We start from the raw sequence: 17,564 nt of genomic DNA, 5'->3' as shown, positions 1-17,564 counted from the left end.
GTTAGGTGAACGGTCTTTTGGGCTGAGTGATTGTGTGTGTTGATCAGGTGTTTGAATTGTATTGGCGTGTTCTATGGAGCTAGGAGCTAGCATAGGAGCTAGGAGCTAGCATAACACGTACCGTACCGTACGTGCGCGTCACGTACGTAACTTTTTAAAAATATATAAGCTTTATGAACCTTGGGTTAGGTGAACGGTCTTTTGGGCTGAGTGATTGTGTGTGTTGATCAGGTGTTTGAATTGTATTGGCGTGTTCTATGGAGCTAGGAGCTAGCAGAGGAGCTAGGAGCTAGCATAACAAACACGCAGGTGTTATTATGCAGGATTAATTTGTGGCATATTAAATATAAGCCTGGTTGTGTTGTGGCTAATAGAGTATATATATGTCTTGTGTTTATTTACTGTTGTAGTCATTCCCAGCTGAATATCAGGTACCGTGAGTATGCAGCCTTGGCTGCTAAACATTCGATAACTTGACCGTATGTGCGCGTCACGTACGTAACTTTTTAAAAATATATAAGCTTTATGAACCTTGGGTTAGGTAAACGGTCTTTTGGGCTGAGTGATTGTGTGTGTTGATCAGGTGTTTGAATTGTATTGGCGTGTTCTATGGAGCTAGGAGCTAGCAGAGGAGCTAGGAGCTAGCATAACAAACACGCAGGTGTTATTATGCAGGATTAATTTGTGGCATATTAAATATAAGCCTGGTTGTGTTGTGGCTAATAGAGTATATATATGTCTTGTGTTTATTTACTGTTGTAGTCATTCCCAGCTGAATATCAGGTACCGTGAGTATGCAGCCTTGGCTGCTAAACATTTGATAGCTTGGCCGTATGTGCGCGTCACGTACGTAACTTTTTAAAAATATATAAGCTTTATGAACCTTGGGTTAGGTGAACGGTCTTTTGGGCTGAGTGATTGTGTGTGTTGATCAGGTGTTTGAATTGTATTGGCGTGTTCTATGGAGCTAGGAGCTAGCAGAGGAGCTAGGAGCTAGCGTAACAAACACGCAGGTGTTTTTATGCAGGATTAATTTGTGGCATATTAAATATAAGCCTGGTTGTGTTGTGGCTAATAGAGTATATATATGTCTTGTGTTTATTTACTGTTGTAGTCATTCCCAGCTGAATATCAGGTCACCCCCGGCTCTCACAGCATCTTCCCTATCTGAATAGCTTCAACTCCCCACTAGTCCTTCACTTGCACTTTACTCATCCACAAATCTTTCATCCTCGCTCAAATTAATGGGGAAATTGTCGCTTTCTCGGTCCGAATCTCTCTCACTTCATGCGGCGATCATTGTAAACAATAGGGAACTTTGCGTATATGTTCAACTGACTACGTCACGCTACTTCCGGTAGGGGCAAGCCTTTTTTTTATCAGATACCAAAAGTTGCAATCTTTATCGTCGTTGTTCTATAATAAATCCTTTCAGCAAAAATATGGCAATATCGCGAAATGATCAAGTATGACACATAGAATAGATCTGCTATCCCCGTTTAAATAAAAAAAATTCATTTCAGTAGGCCTTTAAGACGATCAGTCACGCAGTAGAACACGGGAATAGACCAGTCGTTTAATGACAATTTCGACGAGACGGACGGGCATGTTGGATGCCGTATCCGCCCAAATGTTTAATTCGGACACTGAAGAAGAAGAATTCGAGGGATTAGTGGATGAGGAATAACTTCATAAAGTGAGCTTTACATTTTTATTTTGTGTGTTGTGTGACATTAACGTTTGAGCAACGTTGAGTTATTGATATATTGTTATTGCTCTGCACTATTTCCAGTGTTACTATATTGTGATTGTTTGATTTACCGTAACAGTATCAGACTGTTTTTTTACCCGTTTATTGAATCAGGGAAAAGTTCCCCTCCACTATGTGATATAAATGTTGCACAACATGTTATACCTTTCTGTTGTTAAAAGATAAACAAAACACCACGTCACTGACTTTACCTCGGGGAAAATAATAAAACAGCTGTTTATTCATTTTGGGAGTGAACAGAGTTGTCAGAACGCTGCTTTGTAATCTATTAATAAAGTTGGACTGACCTATCTGACTGTTTTGTTGACATTCCCTTAAGCGCAGCTCCATCTAATGGATGCATAGGTGCGCCTTATATATGAATACAGTTTGAAATATGCCATTCATTGCAGGTGCGCCTTATAATCCGGTGCGCCTTATAGTGCGGAAAATACGGTACATAAGTAGTTAGCGATAACGGATGTATTTGCGCGTGTAATAAAGCTAACAGTGCATTTATGTATGAAATATTGCACAAAATATGAACACATATTTTTTAGAAATCTATTGGAACTATTGTCTAGTATTTATAGCTTTCTTATACTGTATATCCATGCACTTGTCCTTAAATGTGACGTATCACCTATAACCCATCAGATACTAAAGCCAAAAAAAAAGCCTACTACTCACTACTATGTTAGATCTACTAAGGACTGGCTGGACTTTCACAATATTATGTCAGACCCACTCGACGTCCATTGCATCCGGTCTCTCCTTGAAGGTGGGTCACCCACATATGCGGTCCTCTCCAAGGTTTCTCATAGTCATTCACATCGACGACCCACTGGGTTGTGAGTTTTTCCTTGCCCTTATGTGGGCTCTGTACCGCGGATATCTTTGTGGCTTGTGCAGCCCTTTGAGACACTTGTGATTTAGGGCTATATAAATAAACATTGATTGATGATTGATTGATACTAGCAAAAATGAGCAAAAAACAAGTCTATGTAGAGCTTTTTTTGCAACTAATTCAATGTTATGGCGAGTTTTTTCATGTATTCATTTTTCATGCACTTATTTGCTATATCTATCTGACACACGTGGAAATAATGCTTACATTAAACCGGTCCCTGGTGCAAAAAAGGTTGGGGAGCCCTGCAGTACAACATGACCAATGCTAAAACGGGTATGACGACAAAATGATGGGGGCCCCTTTTTTCTGTCTTGATGCATTATCAGGCTAATGTGGGGCAGACAAAGGTTAGTGCAGTCTTCAACATTTATGGCGTCTATACGGTCTTTTTTTTTGGGGGGGGGGTCCCACATGAGCAACACAACCCGGGGGCTGTCACGTTAAAAGGGGCCGCGGACCAGAGGGGTGGACCAGACGGGAGGCTAATTGCTAAAAAAGCCAAGTGCGTAGCAGGCAAATCCGCGGTGTAAACAAATGGAGCTAGCAGGCAAGAGAACAAGGAAGGGGCGGTAAAACTGCAGCCTCACAAAATGGACACAGTCAAAGCAGCTAAGTGGAATATAATAGCTTCTCTTCTCTTTGCTGCCTTTTTGGTGCAGTGCGAGCCGAGTATTGTCGCCCTGCCTCCTCGCCAATGTTTTTGTTACACCCCAAAAATGGCAGTGCAGATTTACACCCTCCGACTCGTTAGTGACAGCTGGGAATGCGGTGGCCGGCGGAGAGCAGAAAAGGAAAAAAAGAATGGTCTCTAAAGGCGAGCCGAGTGTGTACACAAGCCGGGATACGAGGACTGATGTCGGGGTTGGAACATACGCATTAAGCGGCGACAACCCCCCCCCTCCCCTCCCCAACCCAACCTCCATTAGCTAGCTGGCTAGCCCCGATCAGTCAAGCCAAACAAAGCGCGGCCTGGCCTAGGCTACACTCAGACAAGCCTCGGGTTTTCCTACTCGGGAAAGGCGGAGCTGGAACCCGCCCGTGCGAGAAGGAAGTTTGCGGTTAATCGACACGGCCTGGCCTCTGACCACCTTCGCTTACCTCTATCCCCGTTGTTCCGTTCGGGCTGCACCGGGCGCGGCCTCGACACTCGCCTGGGTCTCCGGTTGGTGGCTCTGACGGAGTTCATCTGGGGAGTTGGTCGGTGGAAAAAGAGAGTTATCCCTCCAGCCAAGCCGCTGCTAAATTTAACCCTCGACCCGCCCGGGCAGCCTCTCTCCGGTTACGCCTAGACAATTGCGACAGAGAACCCGCTGGTATTTGGGGTGTAAATGGCCGCTTTTCTCCGCCGTGTTTCCAGCGTCCCCCCCCCGTATAGCCGCTCCGTGCCAGCTCCGTCTCCGTCGGTAGCAGGAGGAGCCATTAACTCACACGGGAAACAATCGCGAGAAAAAAAAGAGCCGTGTCTTCTCAGCCAATCGCAGTCGGCCTCTTAGATACCTCACTGAGGACAGCCAATCAGAAGGCGCCTAACAAAGAGACTTCTTCGACCCCTTTCTGCTGGTGGCCTGTCGAGATGTGCCAGTCATGAACGAGTCGATTTTTTTTAATTTCGCCCAATGAAGCGTGATTTTTTCTCTCTCTCTGGACACCAGGGTTGTCCAAACTTTTTCCACCGAGGACCGCGCATTGAAAAACAAAGCATGCATTTTGATATTTTTCATTTTCAAAACCGATACAATATTTATTCTAACTAGGCATGTCCTTTTTGCCGATAGCCGATATTCCAATATTGTCCAACTCTTAATTACTGATATCAACCGATACCGATACATACAGTCGTGGAATTAACACATTATGTCTAATTTGGACAACCAGGTATGGTGAAGATAAGGTCCTTTTTTTTTTTAATTAGACCCCAAAAACGGACAAGCGGTAGAAAATGGATGGATGGATGGATAATAAAATAAAATAAGATAAATAAATTAAAAACATTTTCTTGAATAAAAAAGAAAGTAAAACAATATAAAAACAGTTACATAGAAACTAGTAATGAATGAAAATGAGTAAAATGAAGTGTTAAAGGTTAGTATTATTAGTGGAGCAGCAGCACGCACAATCATGTGTGCTTACGGACTGTATCCCTTGCAGACTGTATTGATATATATTGATATATAATGTAGGAAGCAGAATATTAATAACAGAAAGAAACAACCCTTTTGTGTGAATGAGTGTGAATGGGGGAGGGAGTTTTTTTGGGTTGGTGTTCTAATTGTAAGTGTATCTTGTGTTTTTTATGTTAATTTAATAAAAAATATATATATAAAAAAACAAAACGATACCGATAAAAAAAACAAAACGATACCGATAATTTCCGATATTACATTTTAAAGCATTTATCAGACAACTCTAATTCCAACCATTACGGCTCCCCCTGGGGACCCAAAAGAGTCTCAGTCATTAAAGGGTTAAAATAAGTCATGTATTTGTTTGTTTTACTTTCAGCATTTCTATATATATTGTCCTTTTTACATAGATGTATTTTTTCAAATGTTTTATGCCCTTTTTGTCAAAACCCTTTTATTTAACAGGAAAAAGACAAAATATGCAATACCCCCCAACAAATGTTCAAAGTGAAATATTAGATGTGAAATAATTGGAGTCCTCAATAGATAAATAACTCATAACAACATTGCTTTTGATTCATTATTATTTTTTAACAATGACAGTTTAAAAATAAAATCAAACCTTCAAGTCTTGGGGATACAAAAGGCCCCCTAACTCCTAAAGGTGTTAAAATTAAATCATATATCAATAAATAATATTTTTACTTTCAACACTTAAATGTATATACTTCACATCTATTCAATGATTCTACATTTTTTTTATTTTTTTTAGCAATTACAGTTTTACAGTAAAAAACAGCCTGCAGGGCAGCTTTTTGTCATCAGTGTCAATATTGCTGCACCGTATTGTTATATTACACCTGTTTGCTCTTTTATTCCACTTTTCAATGTTTGTTTTGGAATACTATTTTTTAAGTGTGTCGCGGGGCCGTTGGAAAATCAGCTGTGAGCCGCAAATGGCCCCCGGCCGCACTTTGGACACCCCTGATGTATGCCGTTTTAATATCATACATCACATATTTTCATTTTTCTTTTACAACATGTCCGAAAAGGAGTAAGAGGAAGCAAAGCTTATTTAATTTTATACCCCTTTTCCACTTCATAGCGATTACTAACACATACAGTATGTCCACTTCCTGTTCTCAATTTGTACACAATGTACATCCATTCATTCTAATCACAACAGTTATCTTTGTAAACCCCTTTTTATTTTTTGAAGAGGAAAAGGTTAATTTTGCCTTTTTTATTCCGTACATATTTAGATTATTATCCATTAACATTTTAATCCTAACACGGGGGTGTCAAACTCGTTTTCACTGAGGGCCACGTCTAACAGCAAGTGATATATATATATATATATACATTTGTCTGTGTATTTTATTATTATATATATTTTTTTGTGTATACTGTAAAAACAATCTGTAGATTTCACAGTGGAAAAAAAACTGACAATTCAGTCACCATTTTTATTCCTTTAAAATATACATATATTTAAAATTTAATACGGCAAACAGAAAAAACAGTAAACGGTAATCACAAAAAACACTTTTTTTTTTCATTCTGGCAACTGAGCCGCCAGTTTTGTTTTTATTTTACCAAAAAAACATGTATCATTTTTCCATTTACATTAATACACCATAAAAAAAAACAACCATAGAAAAACTGGCAGACCAGTCAGAATTTTACCTTAGAAAAACAGTGGTAATTTTTTAAAAAATTTCCAGTAATATGCTGTAAAAATTCTGTCAATTATATCTTAAAATCTATTATAATTTTTACAATTTGATGGATAATTTGGCAGATATTTAAGCATTAGTTGTTATTTTAACAAAATAAAGTATAAAATGATGTGGCCCCCGGGCCTTAACTTTGTCACCTGTGCATTTTGTTTTGAATTTGTCAAGAGACATCATTTTGAAGACGTTGTGTATGTTCTGTAGATATCGTACTCAAATTCTCAACATTCCCTTCAAAGAGCCGTTTTAAAAAACTCGACTCGTTCGCCAACTTCCCATCTCCACTGGCTGGTGCATTAATAACACACTAAATGTTTTTACAACACTATATTACATGCACAGCATCCATCCATCCATTTTCTACCGCTTGTCCCTTTTGGGGTCGCTGGAGCCTATCTCAGCTACAATCGGGCGGAAGGCGGGGTAAACCTGGACAAGTCGCCACCTCATCACAGCATATTTATCTAAATAGATGACCTACATGGCTTAGTTAAACTTTTAATATTTTTATAATTGATTACATCTCTGGTCATTATTTAAACAGCCATTGCGTCCTTTTAATCAGCTTTATGAGTGAAAAGACGAGCGACAAACCCATGAAATGTGAGATTAAACTCGTTGTTACCAAACAATTATGCATGCTCAGCATTTTCACTACGTCATCATTAGTGGGAAAAGGTGACGTTTGCGTCAGATCGACGTTGTAAACGACGCCTGTAATACCCCGCTTGTCCACTTGGGTGTGCTGTTGAATTTACCCTACCGTGTTACTTTGCGGCCTTCGCTGTCCTTTTTTTTGGTGTTAGTTTTAACATCTTATTGTCTGAAAAAAAGGAGTGAAGGTATTTTTTTAAGTGTTTTGGAAATATAAAATATTTTAAGTATTTTTTTACATTAAGATTTTGCCGTTTTGGTTGAAATATGGCGTTTGTTTTGTATCGTGTTGTTGAAAAAAACAAAAAAACAGAATAAAAACACAAAGTAAAAATAATTTGGGGCCATGAATGACAAAACCAAAATATTAGGTACAGGTGTACCTAATGAAATGTCCTGTGGGAGTACGCGTCAACATATAGTGACTATGATGCAATTCGAAACAGGAAGTGGTTAAATGTGCTTATTTCTGTGCAAGTGGCGTGAAAAGGCCACTAGATGTCGCTAACGTACAACAGATAGATAGATAGATAGTACTTTATTGATTCCTTCAGGAGAGTTCCCTCAGGAAAATTTAAATTCCAGCAGCAGTGTACAAAATTGTAAAAAGTAAAAAGTAAATAATGGGGGTATAAATTGAGACAAAATAGAAAAATATTACAATAGAATAAAAATAAAAAGCAACGATGAGAATAAAAATATAACAGTAAAATAAGAATATAACAAGAGAAACTAGGCCAGGGGTCGGCAACCCGCGGCTCTAGAGCCGCATGCGGCTCTTTAGCGCCGCCCTAGTGGCTCTCTGAAGCTTTTTCAAAAATGTATGAAAAATGGAAAAAGATGAGGGGAAAAAATATATATTTTTTGTGTTAATATGGTTTCTGTAGGAGGACAAACATGACACAAACCTCCCTAATTGTTATAAAGTACACGGTTTATATTAAACATGCTTCACTGATTCGAGTATTTGGCGAGCGCCGTTTTGTCCTACTAATTTTGGCGGTCCTTGAACCCACCGTAGTTTCTTTACATGTATAACTTCCTCTGACTTTCTAGGACGTGTTTTATGCCACTTCTTTTTCTGTCTCATTTTGTCCACCAAACTTTTAACGTTGTGCGTTAATGCACAAAGGTGAGTTTTGTTGATGTTATTGACTTATGTGGAGTGCTAATCAGACATATTTGGTCACTGCATGACTGCAAGCTAATCGATGCTAACATGCTATTTAGGCTAGCTATATGTACATATTGCATCATTATGCCTCATTTGTAGCTATATTTGAGCTCATTTAGTTTCCTTTAAGTCCTCTTGATTCAATTTATATACCATGACACACTATCTGTATGTAATATGGCTTTTAATTTTTTGAGGCACCAAGCAGATTTGTTTTTGTATTTTTGGTCCAATATGGCTCTTTTAACATTTTGGGTTGCCGACCCCTGAACTAGGCAGTAGTGACCATGTTATGAAAAAGTACAACGTTGCAAATATTGTAAATAACTGCTCGAAACTTTATCGGATTGGGGGTATGGGTTAGGGCAGACCTGGGCATTCTGCGGCCCGCGGGCCGCATCCGGCCCTTTGTGCGTCCCTGTCCGGCCCGCGTGAGGCCAATTATAAATTACAAAATACATTTTAAAAAGTATCAATGTCGAGTGTGCAATACAACGGTGCTGCTTTTGTTTTGAAAATCGTTATTTGTATTACTTCCGTGTGGACGTATGCGTGTGCGTGATTGTGAGTGAATGTGAACAACTGCAATTACAAAATAAAGTTGAAAAAACATCTATGTCGTGCGCGCAATACAACTGTGCTGCTTTTATTTTGAAAAGTATTATTTATGGGCGTGTGTCCGTGTGTAACCTGCGAGTGAAGGTGCACATGCAGCGACAAGTGATGCACGGCTTACACCCGAGACGCCAAAAAGAGAAAAGTTGATGAGGAATGGCGTGTTTTCAACAAGACATGAACTGCAAAGCAACGTCCCCTCACCTAAGGTGCGTGCCTGCGCAATTGCGCACTGCTCAAGCGTCCGCTGCGTGCAGCAAGTATATGCCGCGCACCAAATCAAATCCCATCTGAATTCTAAACAAAATAAACATATTTATTCTATGTAATTTTGCAATGCAACTTTGAGTGACAGTGACAACAAGCGGCCCTAACGGTGTTCGTCAACACCGTTCAATTGAACACCGTTCAATTATTGTAACGTCTATCGAGATGCTTCGAGGACAGGAATTATATCGATCACTTTATTGAACAAAACTGTTTATATTCGGACATAACCACACCAAAAACATGAGTTTTCACACTTCTATCTGGAAAAACTAGTCATTTTCTGCCGTACAAACCAGGCCAAAAGCAACTTGTCATCTGTCACCAACACGCATAGCACTAAACCACTGGTGCGTTTATGGCCACACAAAAAGTCGGACAACTCAAACACCACACAAAGTTACACTATGACTCCTCAGTCATACGTGTGCTTATTTTACTGTCATTTATTATTAATGTTCATTTATTTATATTAGTCATGGAATGCTGTTACACACACTATGTTGAAGTATTACTATTATTATTATTATTATTATTATTTATCTTACGGTATATATCAAAAATAATTGTCCTGGGTATGACTCAAAACTGCATCCGGTGATGAGGCTTCAGTTCGGGAGTTCTGGAGTTTTGGGGAAGGTGGAGTTACCCCTCAGTCATCATTGCTCCCAGGTCCACTCTGACCCGGGGTGGTAGTACCTGTCAGGGTCCCAGCTATGGGTTGAATAGCATTTCAAAGACCTCAACGGTGGAAGTGGCGGAGGATGACACTGCATGTCACAACGGCACTGAAGGCGGATGAAGGCTGCAACAGAGGGTGGTCTCCAGTCGTCATGGATCCATGCCACTGGATCAAGGCCCCTCTCTGCCAAGGACCGTGTGGTGGCTGCAGGCGCATCAGTCTCCCCACGCTAAAAGACGTCACACGCAGGCGTCCTCCCGAATGGGAATCCATCCATTCTGAGGACAGTCATACTCGACTACGAGTGACTGCCGATGATTATCAAAAATAATATTGAGCAAAATTTAATTGAAATATTGTCGATGTGGCCCTCCAGCAGTGCTCGGGTAGCTCATGCGGCCCCCGGTAAAAATTAATTGCCCACCCCTGGGTTAGGGTTAGGTTTGGGTTGACTCTTAAAAAAAACCCACACAATATATTTTAAAATATATGTACCAAAAATAAATAAAACCATAAATCCCTCAATGGGGGCACTTGAGTGTATTTTAAAGCTTCCTTCTTGTAGCTGCAGCCTTGACTGTGTGTGTGTGTGTGTGTGTGTGTGTGTGTGTGTGTGTGCCATTTAAATGATCCTATAAGCAGCTGGGTTCCAGCATGAGACAGATGAGGCTGAGTGAGGGCTGGTGGGATCATTTTGTCCTTCAACGCCTCCTGTAAGGATGTGAAGGATTGCTTTTCTTCAAGATAACGACAGATCAGCTATGTGTGTGTGCGTGTGTATTTTGTCAGTAGTTGATTTTGTTATGACTCACGCGCACATCCGCCACACCAACCTGGCTAATCAGTGACAAAAAAGAACATTTTATAAATGGGATACTATAAGGGAACATTGATAAAACATGGCTGCAACAAGAGCACGATGGACACACTCCCCTACAATGAAGTCATCATTCATAACATCCACTATTCAGAACTTTTATTGACTCCTCATTTATGAATACAAACATTGCCCTCATAAATGCTGTATGTGCAATCCGTTGTTTGCCAATCAGGCTGATGTCGGTGAGGCCCTAAAAAGATTTAGTGGAGGGTGACTACAGCTGACTACTCCAGGAGCATACGAGGGCCAAAAACAAGGCACTCAAATTCAGTCCATCCAGCCATCCACCTTCTTCCGCTTATCCAGATTCGCTTTGAAGCCGTCTGGAAGTCGTTCTCTACAGCCTTGCCAAACTCAGAGTTTTTGCCCTCGCGACCGCCAATGCCGCACACCGCCTGGCCCGTCCGTACCTGTCCGCTGCCTCCAAAGTCCCATGAGCCAAAAAGACCCAATGGCATTCCTTCTTCTGTCATGATCCCTGGTCCGGATCATGTTTTCGTTATGTTCTGTTAGTTCCTGTTTTTTGTGCACTCGTTTGTTTTGGTTGCCATGGTTGCGTATGATTTTCACCTGCCGCTGGTGTTCGGACACTCACCTGGCTCTAATCAAGAGACTATTTAAACCGCCTTTGCCAGTCAGTCGACCTGGCATCATTGCTCGTTTCATGTCTGATTCCATAGTTATGCTAGTTCAGTGGTTCTTAACCTGGGTTCGATCGAACCCTAGGGGTTCGGTGAGTCGGCCTCAGGGGTTCGGCGGAGCCTCCACCGTGGAGGTCAAGACGCACCCGACTCATCGTGTAAATAACAACTTCTCCATATCGGCGAATTATGGATACCCCCAGTCTTTGCGAGCAATCCTTTGAGGATGCTGGACATAAAATCGGAGAAAAGGAACAGACCTTGCTGTGAAAATGACATGAGAGTGGCACTTGCCACGCATATCTAAACTGGTCTCTGAAAGGCAACAGCAGAAGTCACACTGATTTGCAGGTGTGTAATTTGTTGTGGGTTCAGGCTCTGTCTTGGTTTTGTTCTTTGAACAAGGCGATGTTCATGCACGGTTCATTTTCTGCACCAGTAAAAAAAAACATAAATTTGTCTTGGATTTTCACTAAAGAAGCGCATATGAAACTGGTGGGGTTCAGTACCTCCAACAAGGTTAACAACCACTGCACTAGTTGCTTGTTTCATGCAATACCATTACATAGTTCATGCTGTTTGTTTGCTTCACGTAACCCTCTACGTAAGTCTTGTTTATTTCATGCCACAGTTAGAGAGTTTTTGCCTCGTCCATAGTTCCATGTTTCCTGCGCTAAGTTTTCGCCTTAGCTTCCGCATGCGATAGGCATGCTTGCCTTTGTTGTTTGTCTGTTATTTTGTAGTTAGATTAGTGGTTCTTAACCTGGGTTCGATCGAACCGTAGGGGTTCCGCCGCGGGACACATCGTGTAAATAAAAACTTCTCCCTATCGGCGTATCATGGATATGGCAACAGCAGAAGTCACACTGATTTGCAGGTGTGTAATTTGTTGTGAGTTCATGGACTGTGTTGGTTTTGTTCTTTGAACAAGGTGATGTTCATGCACGGTTCATTTTGTGCACTCGTAAAAAAAGCATAGAACTTTGTCTTGAATTTGAAGAAAAAAACATTTAATTTTTCACCAAAGAAGGGTTGGGTGAATGCACATATGAAACTGGTGGGGTTTGGTACCTCCAACAAGGTTAAGAACCACTGAGTTAGATTAATAAATATGTTCCTACCTGCAAGCCTTGTCCGGAATAGTCCGTTTGCATCCCGGGAGAACAAACCTCGCAGCAAGCTGCGACCCCCCGTCTTGACATCTTCAGGTTGACGGCATCCCTCACCGGGTTTTGGGATTACCACCACCTTGTCACAGATCTAATCGGCCGCCTCGACAATAGAAGTACGGAACATGGTCCACTCGGACTCAATATCCAGCACCTCCCTTTTGACATATTCAAAGTTCTTCCGGAGGTGGGAATTGAAAGTCTCTCTGACGGGAGACTCTGCTTGACGTTCCCAGCAGACTTTCACAATGCGTTCGGGCCTGCCAGGTTTGACCGGCATCTTCCCCCACCATCGGAGTCGTGATGATCGCAGAGTGTCCAAAACATGAGACTGCAAATCCGATGTTACAACAGCAAAATCTATCGTCAAACTGCGGCCCAGGGCGTCCTGGTGCTGAGTGCACACCCTTATGTTTGAACATGGTGGTCGTTGTGGACAATCTGTGACGAGCGCAAGAGTCCGATAACTAAACGCCACTCTGGTTCAGATCAGAGCGGCCATTTCTCCCAGTCTCACTGTTGTTGCCAAAGTGAGCGTTGAAGTCCCCGGGAGAACAAAGGGATCACCAGAAAGAGCACTCTCCAGACTCCAAAACAGGTGGTTACTCTGAACTGCTGTTTGGTGCGTAAGCACAAACAACAGTCAAGACCCGTTCGAAGTTACCCTCTTGCCACCAGGTTAAACTCCAAGGTACCGGCTCTGAGCTGCAAGTGTTCTCAAAACTGCAGTAACATAAGTGTGTAACAATCAAAGCTTTATTAGGATGGAATTATTGCAAATGTTAGCCATTATGCAATTATTTGTCTGAGAGTTGTGCAGCTTGTCCTTGATTACTAGAACTTCAGTCACGTCTGGCATAGAAACGTGCCGCTACAAAAGATTTATTGTGTCCTCGTTGCTGAAGGATATCTCTGACGGAGGCACTGACAACACGCCACAGAAAAAGTTTTCCAGCGCCGTGACTCTCAGCCTAACGCTTCAGTCTCTCCTTGTGTGCGCTAAGCTTCTGTAACCAGCTGTTTGTCCTCCACATGTTCAGCATCACAAAAGGTATGGTTGTGAATCCTCATTTGTCCAAAAATAGTCATCTATTACCAAGTCTCCCATAATTAGCAAACACACAGAAAGTGCGTCGCTATGACTGTTTGAAATAAATGCTGGAAAGAAGTTCCAGTAATGCTCAAAATGACCAAAATAAATGTGTCTGTTACTACATTATACACATATATATATATATATATATATATATATATATATATATATATATATATATATATATATATATATATATATATATATATATATATATATATATATATATATATATATATATATAACAGGCTTGTAGGGATTGGAATGGGCTCTGTGTTTTTCCCTGACCTAATAAATATATATATATATATGTATATATATATATTCATTAGGTAACTACTTGGTGTTTTTCCCTGACCTAATATATATAACTTTATATATATATATATATAGGCTCCGTGTTTTTCCCTGACCTAATGAATATATATATATATATATATATATATATGTATATATATATATATATATATATATATATATATATATATATTAGGGCTGCAACAACTAATCGATTAAATCGATTAAAATCGATTATAAAAATAGTTGCCAATTAATTTAGTCATCGATTCGTTGGATCTATGTTATGCGCATGCGCAGAGACTTTAAAAAAAAAAAAAAAAAAAAAAAAATATATATATATATATATATATATTTTTTTTTTAAAAGAAATCTTTATTTATAAACTGCAACATTTACAAACAGCTGAGAAACAATAATCAAAATAAGTATGGTGCCAGTATGCTGTTTTTAAAAAAAAAAAATGCTGGAAAGGATAGAAATGTAGTTTGTCTCTTTTACCCGATTATTAATCGAAGTAATAATCGACAGATTAATCGATTATCAAATTAATCGTTAGTTGAGGCCTAATATATATATATATATAAAAATATATATATTCATTAGGTCAGACCTAATGAATATATATATATAATGAATATATATATATATATATTCATTAGGTCGGGGAAAAACACGGAGCCTATTCCAATCCCTACTAGCCTGTTATATATATATTTACGTATATGTATGTGTGTGTGTATATATATATATATATATATATATATATATATATATATATATATATGTATATTATATATATATGTGTGTGTGTGCGTGTATATATGTGTGTGTGTGCGTGTATATATGTGTGTGTGTGTATATGTATGTAAATGTATAGGGTGATCAAGGGTGATGGGTCAAATGCAGAGAATAATTTCGCCACACCTGGTGTGTGTGTGTGACAATCATTGGCACTTTAACTTTAATATATATATATACATGTATATATGATATATACATGTATATATGTGTAATATTATATTAATATAATTAATATAATTGTATATTAAGAGTATGTAAAAGTTTGACTCCTACATTGTTTACTTCCATGACAACCTTCTTAAAGTTTTGCCATCAATCGGAAACATCAAGCAGCTCAAATGTGCCAAACATGGCTAAGTAAGGAGAGTGTTTGACATTTTTCCCATCATGCACTCTAATGGATTTAAATGAGTGTAATTTTAAAAATTTTCTACGGTGTTTGAATGTTTTTCATAATATCCACAATGTTCAGTGAGCAGGGTGTGTTATGTGTGTTGACCTTTATGTTAGTTGCATTTTTTTCCTTTTGCACCATGACTAGGGAAGGTTGTTTGGATTGTGTCTTATAAGTAAATGCTGTGCTATGGATCAGTGCTTTGATTTACTCACAAGATGGCAGCAAATATGGAGCATGCAGAGACCGCCTGGTACTTTTAAGATGAACTTGAAAGCACTCCGTCATGCGATGCTTTGTTGAACTCGTGACGTCTCGCGGGCCAAATTGAAGACGCTGGCGGCCCGCAGGCCGTAGTTTTGACACCCCTGCCTTAGATACCTAAATCACATTACGGACAAACATGTGTACCTGGTCAAAAGGAGAGGACTTAAAGGGGGTATGGAACTCACAGGTTTGGACTGCATTGATCTATGTTTGCTAGCCAGGTTCAAATACAAGCCCCGTTCCCATATGAGTTGGGAAATGGTGTTAGATGTAAATATAAACAGAATACAAGGATTTGCAAATCATTGTATTCTGTTTATATTTACATCTAACACCATTTCCCAACTCATATGGGAACGGGGCTTGTACACTGACATAGCAAAGGCGGGCGGGTCCACGTGTCAGCTCTCCTGCTCCCTGCCGCTGTTGGCCAGCGAGCCCACGATGACGGGGCTGCTCTTGGGGGACGTCCACGCCGGCGGCTGGCAGGACGAGCTCTCCGTGCGGTAGATGTGCGCCCGCGTCTTGAACACGCCGAAGCGGGCCGCCAGCAGGAAGAAGTCGCGGCGGAAGCTGCGCGTGAAGAAGGCGTAGAGGAAGGGGTTGGAGCAGGAGTTGATGGGGTAGAAGATCACCAGCAGCAGCTTGGCGTCCGACACGGTGATGAGCGGCAGCTTGAGCGCCGCCGACACGGCGAAGAAGGAGATGGGCGCCATGCAGAGGAAGTCGGTGAAGACGAGCACCGCCATGCGCTGGGCCACGTGGGCGTCGGCGTGGGCCGGCGCCGCCGACGGGTTGCGCATGGTCAGGTAGATGCTGAGGTAGCAGCCGCACACGCACGCGAAGGCCAGGATGTTGAGGAGGAGCAGCGACACCACGTACACCTGAGACGCCGCGGACTCCACGTCCATGGGGAGACAGATGCTCACCTGTGACACACCACTTCATTAGTGTCAACATGCACCTCACACATGACCACAGTCATAGAACTCATGAGAAGCAACATGAAGGTGTTCTGTTTTTTTGATGTATTGTAATCCACAGAAAGATTTTGTCTTGACCCGAGAACTACAAAGCGGAGAGGAAGCAGGACCAGACTCCTCTCCAGACGACCTTTTCTTTGAACTGTTTTGTAAACAAAGGCGACGGCTGTTTACGACCCCCGTCCCTTTAGAAACAGCTGTTGCCCTGTAATCAGGGAAAGTCCAAACAAAAGAGGAGGCGTACAATCTTCCGTCAGGAGCGTGGGACGACACTGTGCAAGGGTACAGTGTCTACGCGTTTCTCCTCATTGGGCCAAATTTAATTCTGTCTCTGTTTGATTCCTTGCTTCTTGTCTTGTTTAATAGATGTCATCAGTGTTTGAACCTGACACTACGTGCGTGACATGCTAATGTTAGCAGGTTCACTTTTTTAGCCAGTTTTGCCGTTGTAGACCTCAGAGTCATACGACTACGTGTCAGAATAATTGTATCTAAGTTATCACAAAACTTTGTGTTGCCATGAGTTCCCAGCGAGAAGACAAAAGCCGTCTTTGATCCTACAAGGCTTGTAAAACTCCACTGTGTAGGATGGGAAGCAACATGAAGGTGTTCTGTTTCTTTGATGTATTGTAATCCACAGAAAGATTGTGTCTTGACCCGAGAACTACAAAGTGTAGAGGAAGCAGGACCAGACTCCCCTCCAGGCGACCTCTTCTCTGAACTGTTTTTTACGACCTTTTCTTTGAACTGTTTTGTAAACAAAGGCGATGGCTGTTTACGACCCCCGTCCCTTTAGAAACAGCTGTTGCCCTGTAATCAGGGAAAGTCCAAACAAAAGAGGAGGCGTACAATCTTCCGTCAGGAGCATGGGACGACACTGTGCAAGGGTACAGTGTCTACGCGTTTCTCCTCATTGGGCCAAATTTAATTCTGTCTCTGTTTGATTCCTTGCTTCTTGTCTTGTTTAATAGATGTCATCAGTGTTTGAACCTGACACTACGTAGGTGACATACTAATCTTAGCATGCTAACTGTTAGCAGGTTCACTTTTTAGCCAGTTTTGCCGCTGTAGACCTCAGAGTCATACAACTACGTACGTGACATGCTAATGTTAGCATGCTAACTG

The 17,564-nt window shown here is 40.9% G+C and overlaps 2 protein-coding genes across 5 annotated transcripts in view; both read right to left on the bottom strand.

The window, feature by feature from the left end:
• fbxo11b (F-box protein 11b) overlaps window positions 1-4,105 on the bottom strand; it is a 38,391-nt gene extending 34,286 nt beyond the window's left edge. For 3 of the 4 annotated variants that reach the window (XM_062055396.1, XM_062055398.1, XM_062055399.1), the window contains exon 1: window positions 3,759-4,105. In XM_062055396.1, coding sequence (XP_061911380.1) covers window positions 3,759-3,846 — 88 coding nt within the window. In that variant the 5' untranslated portion in view covers window positions 3,847-4,105. The remainder of the gene's footprint in view (window positions 1-3,758) is intronic. The other variant, XM_062055397.1, reaches the window with a different exon arrangement.
• An 11,681-nt stretch (window positions 4,106-15,786) lies between these two features.
• fshr (follicle stimulating hormone receptor) overlaps window positions 15,787-17,564 on the bottom strand; it is a 50,285-nt gene continuing 48,507 nt past the window's right edge. Inside the window, 1 exon segment of the mRNA XM_062055395.1 lies at window positions 15,787-16,385. Within this exon segment, the coding sequence (XP_061911379.1) occupies window positions 15,858-16,385 (528 nt within the window). The 3' untranslated portion in view covers window positions 15,787-15,857.

This window comes from Entelurus aequoreus, linkage group LG08 (assembly GCF_033978785.1).
Source record: "Entelurus aequoreus isolate RoL-2023_Sb linkage group LG08, RoL_Eaeq_v1.1, whole genome shotgun sequence".
NCBI lineage: Eukaryota > Metazoa > Chordata > Actinopteri > Syngnathiformes > Syngnathidae > Entelurus > Entelurus aequoreus.
Note: the sequence above shows the minus strand (reverse complement) of the source record. Positions and strands in the feature narration are given on the sequence as shown.